Source organism: Stereum hirsutum (assembly GCF_000264905.1).
Source record: "Stereum hirsutum FP-91666 SS1 unplaced genomic scaffold STEHIscaffold_11, whole genome shotgun sequence".
In the NCBI taxonomy this organism is placed as follows: domain Eukaryota; kingdom Fungi; phylum Basidiomycota; class Agaricomycetes; order Russulales; family Stereaceae; genus Stereum; species Stereum hirsutum.
Window position 1 is genome coordinate 345,100 of NW_006763141.1, and position 13,564 is coordinate 358,663.

Here is a 13,564-nt window from a genome sequence, read left to right on the forward strand (position 1 = left end):
ACCTAAAATATCTATACCAGGATAATGGAGGAGGATGCGGAAGAGTCCCAGTGGGACCAGCTCAATCGCACAGAGTGGCGAGGATTGGGACTTACCGATCCAATAAAGAGCATCGAGGTGCGTCCGTCAGCCATGCCAATCTGTTCATGGTTAACCTTGCGCGAAAATACAGGACAAATGGCTACTCTTGCCTGCTTTTCTCAAGGTGAAAGGCTTGGTCAAGCAGCATATTGACTCGTTCAACTATTTCGTCGACGTCGACATCAAGAACATTCTAAAGGCAAACAACAAGGTCACCTCTGATGTCGACCCTCGCTTTTGGCTAAAATACACGGATATTCGCGTTGGGTTTCCCGACCGTACGGACGCGGACGCGATAGACAAGAGTGTTACCCCGAACGAATGCCGTCTCCGCGACACTACATATAGCGCACCCATCGTCGTCACAATCCAATACACTCGCGGAAAAAACGTCGTTCGCAGGCCCAATGTCAACATCGGCAGACTACCCATCATGTTGCGAAGCAACAAGTGCGTTCTCACCGGCCGCTCGGAAGCGCAGCTTGCTCGTATGATTGAGTGCCCACTGGACCCTGGAGGATACTTCGTGGTCAAGGGGACGGAAAAGGTCATTTTGGTCCAGGAGCAGTTGAGCAAGAATCGTATCATCGTCGAGACGGACCCTGTGAAAGGTGTCGTCCAGGCTTCTTGTACTTCGTGTGTATACTCTCGTCTTCTTCGCACCGTGGCGAGATCACTGAGATTGACTCTTAGGTCCACACATGGAGGTCTCAAGTCAAAAACCTACGTCGCAACTAAGAAGGGAAAGATCTATCTCCGGCACAACTCAATTCACGAAGACGTTCCCATCGTCATTGCCCTCAAAGCCCTCGGCATTCAATCTGACAAGGAAATCCTCCTTCTCACCGCCGGTAACTCGGAAGCGTACAAGGATTCGTTCGCCCCAAACCTCGAGGACGCCGCCAGATTGGGGATCTTCACAAGACACCAGGCCTTGGAATGGATAGGAAGTCGAGTCAAGATCAATCGACGGATCGTTGGTGTGCGAAGGCCAGCGTGGGAGGAGGCTCTTGAGGCACTGGCTACCATCGTCTTGGCTCATGTGCCCGTCGTTGGGATGGACTTCCGTTCGAAGGCCATCTTTGTGGCGACTATGACTCGACGAGTCCTGATGGCCGTGAAAGACGAGAAGATGGTGGACGATAGGGACTATGTTGGAAACAAACGATTGGAATTGTAGGTCCTGCGCCACAATCTCTGCAATGTGGCGCTCAATTACTTTTGGCCAGGGCAGGACAGTTATTGGCGTTGTTATTTGAAGACCTCTTCAAGACATTCAACACGAACCTCAAATCCTCAATCGACAAGGTGCTCAAGAAACCGTCGCGGACGACGGAGTTCGACGCCTTCAACACCATGCAGTTCCAGGGCGATCACATCACTTCCGGTTTCGTTCGCGCCATCTCGACGGGCAACTGGTCTTTGAAGCGTTTCCGCATGGACCGTGCTGGGGTCACGCATGTCCTCTCGCGTCTCAGCTTTATTTCCGCCCTAGGCATGATGACTCGTATATCATCTCAATTCGAGAAGACACGGAAAGTCAGTGGACCCCGTGCTCTGCAGCCGAGTCAATGGGGTATGCTTTGCCCGAGTGATACCCCGGAAGGAGAGGCTTGCGGTCTGGTCAAGAACTTGGCGCTCATGACCCATATCACGACCGACGTCGACGAAGAGCCCATTATCAAGGTTGCGTACATGCTCGGGGTCGAGAGTATGTGTTTCATGTCGAGTTCTTAAGTCCTTCCGGGGATGTTAGACTGTGTGACTGATCGTCCGCTCCATTTTCAGACATCGGCCAGTCCACCGGGACGGAGATCTATGGTCCGAACACCTTTGTAGTCAACGTAAACGGGACAATCATAGGTCTTACCCGCTTTCCGACTCGATTTGTCCACAACTTCCGTCGTCTTAGGCGCGCTGGGCGGGTCAGTGAGTTTGTGAGCGTTTATATCAATCACCACCACCACACAGTGAATATCGCCAGCGATGGCGGTCGAATTTGTAGACCCATGATCATCGTCGATAACGGACGTCCCATGGTCACTTCGGAACATGTCTCGGTGCGTTTTATTTATGATTTGTCCGTCCCAGCTCTTATCTTTATGCTTCCCTCTGCAGCTCTTGAAGAAGGCAAAACTTGAGTTTGATGACTTCTTGCGGCAAGGTCTCGTTGAATATCTGGATGTGAACGAGGAGAACGACTCGTACATCGCTCTCTACGAACCGGATATCGTCCCGACGACCACACATCTCGAGATCGAACCCTTCACTCTTCTCGGTGCCGTCGCTGGTCTCATCCCTTACCCACATCACAATCAATCGCCTAGGAATACCTACCAATGTGCTATGGGTAAACAAGCCATCGGGGCAATCGGCTACAATCAGCTGAACCGAATCGACACGTTACTCTATCTATCGGTCTACCCGCAGCAGCCCATGGTGAAGACGAAGACGATCGAGCTTGTTGGATACGACAAGCTTCCTGCGGGACAGAATGCCACCGTCGCCGTGATGAGTTACTCTGGATACGATATCGAAGATGCGTTGATTTTGAACAAGGTCGGTGCTTTTACCCGCAGTTAGTGCGTTAATGTGCTGCGCCCTGAAGCCTGCTTCCATTCTAGGCCAGCGTGGACAGAGGTTATGGCCGGTGTCAAGTGCTTCGCAAGAACGCAACTCTCATCCGAAAATATCCCAACGGAACGTAAGCTTGATCTTCGAACTATGTGCCTTTCATATAGCTCAGCTTCCTATCTTCCCAGATTTGACCGGTTGGCAGATGCGCCCACGGACGAAGAAGGCAATGTACAGAAGAAATACGATATCGTCCAACTGGACGGTCTCGCTGGCGTCGGCGAACGTGTCGACCCCGGAGATGTCTATGTCAACAAGCAGACACCTACGAACGCAAACGACAACACGTTCACAGGGCAGGCGGCCTCAGTACCGTACAAGAATGCGCCCATGACCTACAAGTCACCTGTCGCAGGCCATGTTGACAAGATCATGATCTCTGATACGGAGAATGACCAGACGCTCATCAAAGTTCTGATACGGCAGACGAGAAGGCCCGAACTCGGAGACAAGTTTTCATCTAGGCATGGTCAAAAGGGCGTTTGTGGGCTCATAGTGAACCAAGAAGACATGCCATTCAATGATCAAGGCATCGTTCCTGGTGGGCGTCATCTTCAACCCGTACCGGTCCGCGAACGTCGTTCAGACTTCCTAACTGCCCTAACTCTACGCAGATACCATCATGAACCCTCATGGTTTCCCTTCACGCATGACGGTAGGAAAAATGATTGAGCTCCTTGCAGGGAAGGTGTGGATGTTTTTGTGTGAACTCTGTCCACTCGCATCTGACGCGGACAATTTTCAGGCCGGCGTTCTTGCAGGCAAGCTTCAGTATGGTACAGCCTTTGGCGGCTCGAAGGTTCGTCCTTGTTCGGTCTAGTAGTGTTTTGAGTTTGAGTTCGACTTCAATTTTCCGACAGGTGGAAGACATGTCGCGTATTCTGATTGAGAACGGCTTCAGTTATGCTGGGAAGGACATGCTTACTAGTGGCATCACTGGCGAACCCATGGAGGCTTACGTCTATTTCGGACCAATATATTACCAGGTAAGTTTTGATGTGTTTGACATTGACAGACCGTATACTGACCGAACCTACAGAAACTTAGTAAGTCATTGGAGACAGCTGCTGTTTGCTCGTCATTCAACCTCAACTCATCGTATTGTAGAGCATATGGTCATGGACAAGATGCATGCTCGAGCCAGGTAAGCTCGAACGGTCACAGTAGGGCTAGATCATCGTTCAAATCTCCGTCACAGAGGTCCGCGCGCCACATTAACACGCCAGCCCACCGAAGGTCGATCTCGCGAAGGTGGCTTACGACTAGGCGAGATGGAGCGAGATTGCTTGATAGGTTATGGCGCGACGCAACTGCTCCTTGAACGACTCATGATCTCTTCCGACAAGTTCGAGGTCAATGCGTGCCAAGAGTGTGGTTTGCTCGGCTACAATGGCTGGTGCACGTACTGCAAGAGCTCTAAGAAAATGGCCCAGCTCACGATCCCTTATGCCGCCAAGCTCCTCTTTCAGGAGGTGCGTCGCTAATTTTGTCTCACTTCATCCGCAGGAATTTCCGCATGGGGCGCTGATACGACCGACTTCTCGCTCTCTTCTAGCTCATGGCCATGAACGTTGTACCACGGCTGGTTCTAGATGACGCGTGAGAGAACCCGTGGTGGCTCATGATGCTGCACCTGCGCTATTTATCAGTTTTCATTGTTCTGCTTAAAGTTTTGGCTCCTGCGACACTGTACTTCCACGCAATTTGTATTCTGTTCCAAGTTTCCAGCAACTTTGCTCTTATCGCACCGCAAATGCCATTCCGACCGTCGTCGAAACACACCCAATCACACTCCATCAAGCTCGCTCCGTGTGTGAATGAAAATATGACCCCGAAGGTACTGCGCCGTCCACGCACCTTTGACCTGGTGAGTTTGAGGCGGCTCCGCTACCGAAACGGTTCACATCTTTCTTTAGCCTTTCCATTCCCTGTCTCAAACGTCATTATAGGACATTCTCCAGGCTACCCGCGGTATTCACAAACGGGACTGTCTAGAAGCGACGGAGCTGGGGAAATTACGACTTGATCGCACCCTTAGTGCAACCGCCACCGTGATAAACTCGCACCCGAACTCTTGTTGGACGCGGGCACCAGTGATATTCAGTCAGGATGGATGTACCCCCTCTTCCTCCTTGTGGCCAAACCGTGCGCCCCAATGTCATTGGTTCTGTATCCGATACTCATTTGTGAAATTAATCAAGACAAGTACAGCCTGGCGTCGTTATTGAGCGTTAAAAACTTCGGCATGCCAGCACTGGTATCGTCTAGTGTGTTCTCTATCACTCGTTTGGGAAACCTGCGATACTTTTACGTCCATCGGCATCAACGATCGCGCAACCGAGCCCAGCGGTTCCGGATGGGAGTGTGGCGTTTTTACCTTGAGAGTCGTAAGAACTAAACGGGGACTATTCTCTTACCTTTGCCATCTATTATAAGCTGTGTATGGGGACAAAGTGTAGTGCCTTGTAGAAGGGACTTTAATATTGCCTGCTCACCGCACGCGGTGCCTTCCTGTAAAAGAGTCAAAGCCACGCGGTGTGGAATTGTAACGTGGCCTTACCCCCATGAAGATGACCGGTACTACGCCGACTTCTCGTCGCGAAGCTTCGGTCTTAACTTGAATATCGGTGGGACGAGCGTGAAACACCGAACATGATTTACTGCAACGACCATAATACGCCTGGACCCATAGTCGAGGCAATTGGACCTCGCAGAAAATATCGTTGGCTCCAATTTCGGGCTTAGCGGTGTATGAAGGGCACCGTGGTCGAATCTTAAATATCTCCACCAGTATATCGGACATCATATCGATGGAGTACTTACTAGACTGATGGGACGCTGTTGAATAAAGCGCCTTTTCTACCTACCGATAAGTCCATGGGTTCAGCATGATACATCCTCGGAGAAGGTGCGACGGGACATAATCACCGAATATTGCCTAGTTAAATGATCCTAGTGGCTGTGGCTCGCGGAGTTTGCTCGGTCCGCACTCCGCAAAGCGGAAATCCGGTGATGTGCCACGCGTTCAGCCCATCCTCCCGCCACTTCCTTCAGGTTCGCGACTAGCTTGCTCAGGCATCATTCACCTCGCTTTCAATCTGTTTCTCTATTCGCCTCAGTCGATATGAGTTCTCGTGGTGGTAGTGCAACTGCACTTCGCAGATTGATGACAGAATACAAGCAGCTCACAGCTGGAGGTAGGCGGCGTTTGGCTTTCCTCAGACGATGAGAGGACCTCATGGTAGATTTAATCGATAGGTTCTCCTGATGGAATGTTTACCGCCGGTAAATTTACTTGATTATCGAGAAGGGCTTTGGCTAACGAAGCTATCTACGATTTTGGTCTGCGTCATGATCGCAGGCCCGATATCAGAGTCCGACTTCTTTACCTGGGAGGCTTTGATCGTTGGGCCCAAGGACACGCCTTTCGTGTGTGCTCAAGCCCTCCTTCGAAGGATCTTGACTGACCCTAGATCGTCTCTTGATATCTAGGAAGGTGGAGTATTCGCGGCTAAATTGACGTTCGTAAGTTCCTCCGGTGTTTCGCAGTTGAACGTGACTCATAACTTGGCTCTCCCCGACTCTATCAAATAGCCAACGGATTACCCACTGTCCCCGTTCAAGATGAAGTTTGAACCGCCCTTGTTCCACCCGAACAGTAAGCTGAAGATGACCCCTGTTTCGTCGCACATACCATCTGCACCATATCTGCTCGCCGAGTCACGGGGCTCCGACATACCGTTCCCGCATCTTCGCTGCAAAGGGATCCGGAAGTCTTACTGAACCACTTACTATCTATGCTCTAGTATATCCTGACGGAAACGTCTGCATCTCGATCCTGCACACTCCAGGTGATGATCCGACAATGTATGAACAGGCCTCTGAACGCTGGAGCCCCGTACAAAGTGTCGAGAAGGTGATCTTGAGCGTTATCTCCATGCTCGCTGGTCTGTATCATATTCTTTGACCCTTTCTTGACCACCCTCCTACCGACGATATCAAGTCCAATCTCACCGCTGCGATCGACTCGTCCCGGTTCTACAAGCTAGCGTTATTGTCGCTATCATGATCGTGCCCGCTAACATCGACGTTCCTTGTTGAATGTTTCCTTTTACAGAGCCGAATCTCGAGAGTGGCGCCAATATCGACTGCTGCAAGCTTTATCGGGACAATAAAGCGGTGCGTGTATGCCCATATGTACCTTGATGCGGGCGTTGTGGCCCTCGCAGCCCCTTCCGATCGTAGACTAATACCCAACGTGTGCTTATCTTACAGGAGTACGAGAGGATTGTCCGGGAGTCCATTAAGGAGCAACTTGGCTTGTAAACTCGAAATATCACACCGCAGCTGATCTCGGCGCGCAGGTTGCATCATCTCCGCCATGATGGGCGTCTCGGTTGCGATAATACACATACCTGGATATGATATGGTCCAGTACATCATGCACATGCTAGAAGGCGACAGAGAGGAATCGGGTACCCAATTATTCAAGTGATATTCTAAACGTAGAGTGGGTGAAGATGATTAAGTAACTGAAGGCCGTATGGGCAAACATTAGAAGAACGAAGATATGGACTATAGCACAGGGAAACGTTGCAAGTTAAGATATGTTACTACGAGTTCCAGCCATCCATCGTACACCTATCCTAGCACAACACACCAAGAAACGACTCTGCATGCCTTACACTCCACAGATCCGACCGGTACCATCAATGCCACGACATCCCTAAGCATACAGCGCGATTCCCTAGCTTGGAGAGCGCTTACGGTCGGTCCTTGAACACCCTTTCGTCGTACTGTGTCCCAGCGAGACCGAAGATGTGGCGCGAGATGTATTCGTTTCGGAAAGTGCCTGATGGATCTACGTCTCCAAGAAGCCGACAGAAATCGTCAAAGCGAGGATAGAGCGTGCGGAGTGTGTCAGGGCGAAGGCTATGAGCTTTCGCCCAATGTGGGCGTCCTCCGTACTTCATCATAATCGACTCGAAGCGCCTGAAGAGTACTCTGTACGGCACATTAAACCCGTAAGGCCTTTCGGGAAAGAAGACCAAGTTAGGATGATGAGCGTGAGGAAGCCACAGTAAAACGGAGCGCACTTGTATTGTACCACTCCAATCCAACACATACGCTGACCATAGCTTGGGCTCAACCAGACGTCATCCGCCTCCGAGAAACGAATCTCGAGAGAACAGTGAGGTCGCAGGCCATTCGGGTCGGCAAACTCTCTGTCGAACCAATCCCGAAGGTCTCGCATGGCTGCCTGTGCGTGCGAATAGGGGAGAGCCCACTCCGTAGTATGTTGGCGGTACTACACGTGAAGAAACGTAGCCAGATGAGCCGATATAGAGGAGCAAAGGTACCGCGGACTGAGAAGAAACGTACCTTGCAGTCTATATTAAAGATATTTAGACTGTCGTCTACTGAAACGGTCTTGTCGTGCACGAGCCAAGAAGTGAATCGAGCAGTCCATATGTTTACGGGTGGTATGAAACATCCAAGGAAAAGCAGAAATTGGATGACGTGGTATCCGACGAAAGAATGCCACAGCCAAGTGGCCACAGGGCGTTGTGGCTATTTGAGTAGGTCAGTATACGCCGCGACAGATATACAGCGAAAGGACGCACCTCATTGGTTTTGCTCATCGAACTGACACGAATATCTCCCGCTTGTGGCCACCACCAGAGACGGACATATTCTGCCGAATTCGCCACCTCGTCCAACCTATCCACCACCGGATCGAACTTGAAAGTCTCCTGCACCTCGTGCAGTCGGAAAGCGGGTGCAACCTTGAGCTGAATGTCGAGAATAAGACCAGTACTCCCGAGGCCACATATTGTCGCAATGAATAGATCTGTGTTCTCCGAGCGTGAACAGCGAACGTGTGAGCCATCGGCGAGCAGGAGATGCAGGGCCTGGACGTGGGTGGAGAGGACTTTGTGGGTCAGGCCGGTGCCGTGGGTAGCGGTGGTGACCATTCCTGCGAGGGTTTGGTCCGAGATTGACCCTACGTTGATCATAGCGAGGCCGTGGGCGTCAAGGGTGGCATGGAGGCGCTGGAGTGTGATACCGCCTTGGGCGACAACAAGTTGCTTCTCAACATCGATCTTTGGGGACAGATGGGGATGAGTAAAGGACCTCGGGGGTTCGTGAGCAGCACCGAAATCGGATGTTACTGGCCGAGTGCGGATCGGTCGGAGTTCCAAAGAGTGTGCGAAAAGATAAACAGCAAGAACTCGACACACACCTCGATGACTTTATTAAGCGAACCCATCCGGACCATAAATTCGCTCGTACATGCGAGATCACTGGGTGAATGGCCTACACCGACGGCACGCACAGAGCGTTTGGAGCGTCGGGCAAGCTCCAGAATAAGCTCACACTGGTGCTCAGTCTGGGGCTCAAAGACCGACAGCGGTGCGCAGCGGAATGTATGTCCCCAATTGCGAAAGATAGCTGAGGGGGATGATGGTGAGACGGTTATGGGTTGTAGGAGGGCATAGAGCTCATCGAGGGAGAGAACGTGAGCCATGGGGAGCGGGCGGGGGTGGAGGGAGGAAGAGTGTCTTGGAAATCATGGCATTTTATATGAGAACGAGGAGCGGAAGGCGTTAGACTTTAGTGAAGTTTGAACCCGATCGATTGTCAGACAGTTTGAGAGCGCATGGGGATGAAAACTAACGCTGTCTGTTTGCCATCGAACCCACGTCGTCTCTCTGCAGACGGCAGTCTCCGAACGCATGGACTGAACCGGCTACCCGATGCTCTTCGTCAGGACGACAAGTGTCCCTGACATCGGCCCACGTCCCATCCCGGTATCAGACAACACAAGAGGTTAGGCCTATTTTATCATTACAAGCCTCACCTATAATGATCCTACCGGCGATTCGTCCAAAAATCGGAAGTCCGTCATAATCCTCGGCCTGGTAAAACACTGCGAAAACCAGACGCCCAAGAGAGCGTCACCCCTGATGTGAGACTCGCGAGGTCTCGCACAGGCTATACCCTGTCTTCCGATCTGCCCTGGCGAAGGCTGCGAAGCCGGACGATTCGGGTCCTGACTCGCAGCGTCGGAGGGCCAAGAACGGAAATGGCGTCAGTGAGCACGGCAATGGCCGGAGGAGCAGCAACGCATTGGAATTTGCCTCGTCCACGACAAATTCTCGAGAACCGTAGAGCTGTCCCGTCACAACTCCGCTCGCAAGACAAACACGGAGGCAGGCATGACGGAACGCGGAACAGCCATGCGTATTCCCGACCCGGCACTTCCCACCCATATTGCACCGCACACCCACCGCAATTGCACGCCACGATTGCGTTCCGTCCTCAGCGGTCCTAGCCTTACCCGCACCGACATGTCCAACTACGTCTATATACAGTTCCGATTCGGCTGCACGATTGCTGCATCGTTCGCAACTGTCCGAGATTATCCTGAAATGAAGGCTCTGAAATGGGTGATATCACCGTACCATCTCGAGTGGATCACATATCCAAGAGGACAAAAGCATCTGCCCATGCAAAAAGCCAAGAAGAAGAAAAGAGAGGCGGAAAGACCCGTCAGGTAAGGAAGTCGAACACTACTCGACCCCACTCGGTCCCTTCATACAACAAGATACCTCTCACTTCCGCGGAATCAAGTTCCAACCCAAGTTCGAAGTCTGACTCGGTCTTAGCGCCACACACTATCGGAGCATCTCGAGGGAATGATTCGGACATACCTGTATAAAAGCCGTTGGGCCTTATACCGGCGTTCTCCTGGAAAGAGGGCAAGGACGAGATATCGACCGTCCACTTGCACAGTTCGACTGTTTCACCCTCGTCAGTGTATCTGAAGAGTTTGTCACTCTCTGACGTATACAGCGTGGCCACGAAGATGCGATCTGCAGTAAACTAAATTAGGACGAGCTCTCTACTTAGCCGATAGAATGCGGATACCTTGAGGGCTCTGAGAATACTTGCTGTAAAGATCCGTTTCAGAGACAGGCTCACACACGAACTAAGAAAAGAACGAACCAGAATTTGGTCCTGACTTTTTGTCTGAGGCCGAAGAGAAGCAGATCAATGAATGGGCGCCACTGGCGGTGCAAGGCACAGCACTTACCCCTTCCTCAAGATCGCTCCTTTCGCTACGAGGTACTGCAACCTGTTTTTGGACATGAATGACGTGGGATGAGAAAACTCGTTCGGACCAACCCACCGATTCTCGCATATGGGGATCCCAGCGTTGTTCTGTGTGATATAGGCAGGTCGCTTCATGAGGTCCTCTTGTTCAGCTGGCAGCTTGACCTGTGGCGTATCAGTGCTGACACGGCCAATAGAAGCTCACGGGGAAGAAAACTCTCACTTTCATGATATAAGACCGTGGAGCCACAACACTGGAAACAAGAGGCCTCTTCGCAAGTCCGTATTGTGCAGCCCCTCGGAGTGTGGCTGTATCGGCATCGGACGGGCGAGCGATGACCTTTATCCTCGGTCCAAAATGTTCCTATTTCCGTGCAGATCGACGTCAACAGGCGAGTCTCCGTGAGAGGTGACAGGGCGTGTGTTACCTCCACCCGGCGGAATAGATACTCGCTACCAGAGAAGCCTCCCACCAAGAGCAGCGCATCGATCCGCTCGACTCTCTTCGTCTGCTCCTCGATCAGCTCGAGAACCTAACATGATCACAGCTGTATTGAGAAAATGACGGAATGATAGACAGATGGTAAGTCACTAGAACTCACCTGGTTGACGACCGGGTCGAAAACCTCACGGCGTAAGAGGTTGCCCGGAATGGAGAGTTCACCATTGATCAAACCAACACTCGGATCGTCTGGGTCCTCGGTGTTAAAGCATGTGAACGAGAAGAATGTTTCTGAAAGGTCGAGTGTAAGTTCAAACTTCATCCGAACACTACGATATCAAATGTGGCGTACTATCATCACGTTCGCCTTTGTACGCGAGCTTGTCCGTCTCGCTAAAATTATGCATGAAAAACGCCAGACTCGCAGCATCCAAATGTGCTGGGTGGTCAGCCAGAAGGGTTTTTACCAGCTCCCGAAATCTTAACTATAACACAATAAGTAACGCATACTTTAGCCTTTGCGAAGAAACCACTACGTACGTCCAGGAATAGTGATCCACAGTTGGAGCCACTACGAGCGCACATTTCGGCAATCTCAAGATTGGTCATTTGCCCAAGAATTTTATAAATGGCAAGATCCTAGAGAACAGATAGTTAGATCCCTGTGGCGGTCCATGAGGCAATATGGAATGGAGCCGTACGACTGTACCACCTCCGGCATCCTGGAAAACGAACAGATGGTTATCAAAGGTTCAAACGCTCATAGAGAAGCACAGAAAGTGCCCATACGCAGATCATGAACGTTTGTGACGGTTTCAATTTGTGCAGATTTGTAAGGTGTGCACAGTGTACCTGGAACGGAAAATGTCCCTTGTCAGGATTTTTGGTCAAGCTAGTGGATGATGCATCATGCAAACATACCGCGGCTGCCTCGGGCTCTCTATCCTACACTTTAGAGAGCGGAATCGATGGAGATGCGGGGGAGACGTACGTGATAATCCGCAATCGATCGCGCCAATCCCTATCCCCTGCACGACTAGAGTGGACGAGACCGGCAGTGATCGCAGCTTCTCTCATGAGCTCACACCCTTTAGCATCCCATGCCGCAGGGACAGTCAGCCACACGTCCGCGGAGTCTACAGATACGATTCAGGACACGGCGATGTTAATTGTGGAAGAAGGATGAGAAGTGTAAATGTTACTCGCCGAGGTCAGCGACGGCACCAATCTCTCGATGGATCTGTTCTTTCGCGTACTGCTCGAAAGATTAGAATGGAAATCTTAATTGAACATCGTATCGCGACCTACTTCCCACATGCAGTACAAGAAGTCGATAATGAGGTCCACCGGCCGTTTGCCGACCTACACGCACGCGTCAAACTGAATATTTTTCTTGTTCCGCATGGAGAACCAACTCACCGGTAATTGAGGCAAACGTGGGTCGATGGTAGACTCATCCCGCAAAGCGTGTGGCTCGAGAAAGAGCTTGAACCTGAAGATGCTCACTCACTCTTCTGACGCAAGTTTCACTATATGAATTGAAACGAACCATTCACACTTCACCGCCCCTGGGAAAGGACTCGCATTCTTTGCCTCCAATCCCCAGGCAAGCACTTGGCCCTTATCATCGTACAGCAGGGTCGTCGGAACCTTTCGGAAAGTCTCAAGAGAGCCCGGCTGAAACATATCATGAGAACACATCATTTCTATACAGGAAAGAGTGATTATCAACTTACCCAGTGTAGGATCTGTTGCACTTGACCACCCGCTATCCGGGATGAGCCATAGGCCTGGATCAGACCACATCATTAGCTTCTCGACTTCAATATGCGGATCTGCACTGCTCCCAAGTCCTCACCACACCGGAAAAGGTTGTGCCTGCAACGATAATGAGCCGATGGGGGTTAAGTGTGAGAGAGAAACTCATGTACCGAAATCGATGGAAATAGACATCTTCCCCTCGTCGGATAATGGTGGGTTAAACCCTACATTCGAAGACGGCATGACCGAGATGGCTTGTGGGTTATACATGGTGGATCTAGAACCTGTACTTCCAGGATAGGTCGCACTTGGTCGGAGAAGATTGTCCTGGAAAGGTGGCGACATTGCAGAGGTATCTAACAAAGGCTGAGGCTGGGCGTCTCCACCAAATGAATTGAATTGCGGAAGCATCGGGGGAGGTGAGGTCGACTTGAATGACGAAGGCGGGGGCGACTGGTGTCCATTGAGAGAATTATGTGGGTATACATTAGGCGGGTACGTTATTGAAGAAGTCTGGTACGAATGTTT

At 51.2% G+C, this 13,564-nt stretch overlaps 3 protein-coding genes across 3 annotated transcripts; 1 reads left to right on the forward strand and 2 right to left on the reverse strand.

Moving 5' to 3' along the window:
* Positions 1–24: 24 nt before the first annotated feature.
* On the forward strand, positions 25–4,318 carry STEHIDRAFT_61236 (beta and beta-prime subunits of DNA dependent RNA-polymerase; the record flags this gene model as incomplete). Its single annotated transcript, XM_007306230.1, has 14 exons — positions 25–117; positions 173–717; positions 775–1,257; positions 1,311–1,792; positions 1,870–2,141; positions 2,200–2,640; positions 2,706–2,785; positions 2,844–3,256; positions 3,330–3,403; positions 3,461–3,514; positions 3,576–3,705; positions 3,823–3,859; positions 3,914–4,187; positions 4,271–4,318. 14 exons carry the CDS (start codon positions 25–27, stop codon positions 4,316–4,318), a joined length of 3,426 nt encoding a protein of 1,141 aa, XP_007306292.1.
* A 1,446-nt stretch (positions 4,319–5,764) lies between these two features.
* STEHIDRAFT_123099 (L-gulonolactone/D-arabinono-1,4-lactone oxidase) lies at positions 5,765–9,269 on the reverse strand. The gene is made up of 12 exons (XM_007306369.1): positions 8,960–9,269; positions 8,340–8,819; positions 8,098–8,286; positions 7,812–8,023; positions 6,991–7,746; positions 6,833–6,894; positions 6,522–6,662; positions 6,310–6,373; positions 6,208–6,240; positions 6,077–6,144; positions 5,974–6,000; positions 5,765–5,912 (listed from the first exon to the last, which is right to left on the reverse strand). Exons 1-5 carry the CDS (start codon positions 9,242–9,244, stop codon positions 7,479–7,481), a joined length of 1,434 nt encoding a protein of 477 aa, XP_007306431.1. The 5' UTR covers positions 9,245–9,269; the 3' UTR covers positions 5,765–5,912; positions 5,974–6,000; positions 6,077–6,144; positions 6,208–6,240; positions 6,310–6,373; positions 6,522–6,662; positions 6,833–6,894; positions 6,991–7,478.
* Positions 9,270–10,059: 790 nt separating this feature from the next.
* On the reverse strand, positions 10,060–13,466 carry STEHIDRAFT_148394 (actin-like ATPase domain-containing protein). The gene is made up of 22 exons (XM_007306370.1): positions 13,203–13,466; positions 13,134–13,149; positions 13,012–13,065; positions 12,825–12,952; positions 12,695–12,767; positions 12,584–12,637; positions 12,482–12,530; positions 12,267–12,411; positions 12,197–12,215; positions 12,065–12,127; positions 11,977–11,997; positions 11,816–11,914; positions 11,628–11,760; positions 11,436–11,566; positions 11,262–11,366; positions 11,057–11,197; positions 10,910–10,998; positions 10,814–10,855; positions 10,726–10,749; positions 10,648–10,670; positions 10,431–10,592; positions 10,060–10,370 (listed from the first exon to the last, which is right to left on the reverse strand). Exons 1-22 carry the CDS (start codon positions 13,445–13,447, stop codon positions 10,270–10,272), a joined length of 1,917 nt encoding a protein of 638 aa, XP_007306432.1. The 5' UTR covers positions 13,448–13,466; the 3' UTR covers positions 10,060–10,269.
* Between the last annotated feature and the right edge of the window lie 98 nt (positions 13,467–13,564).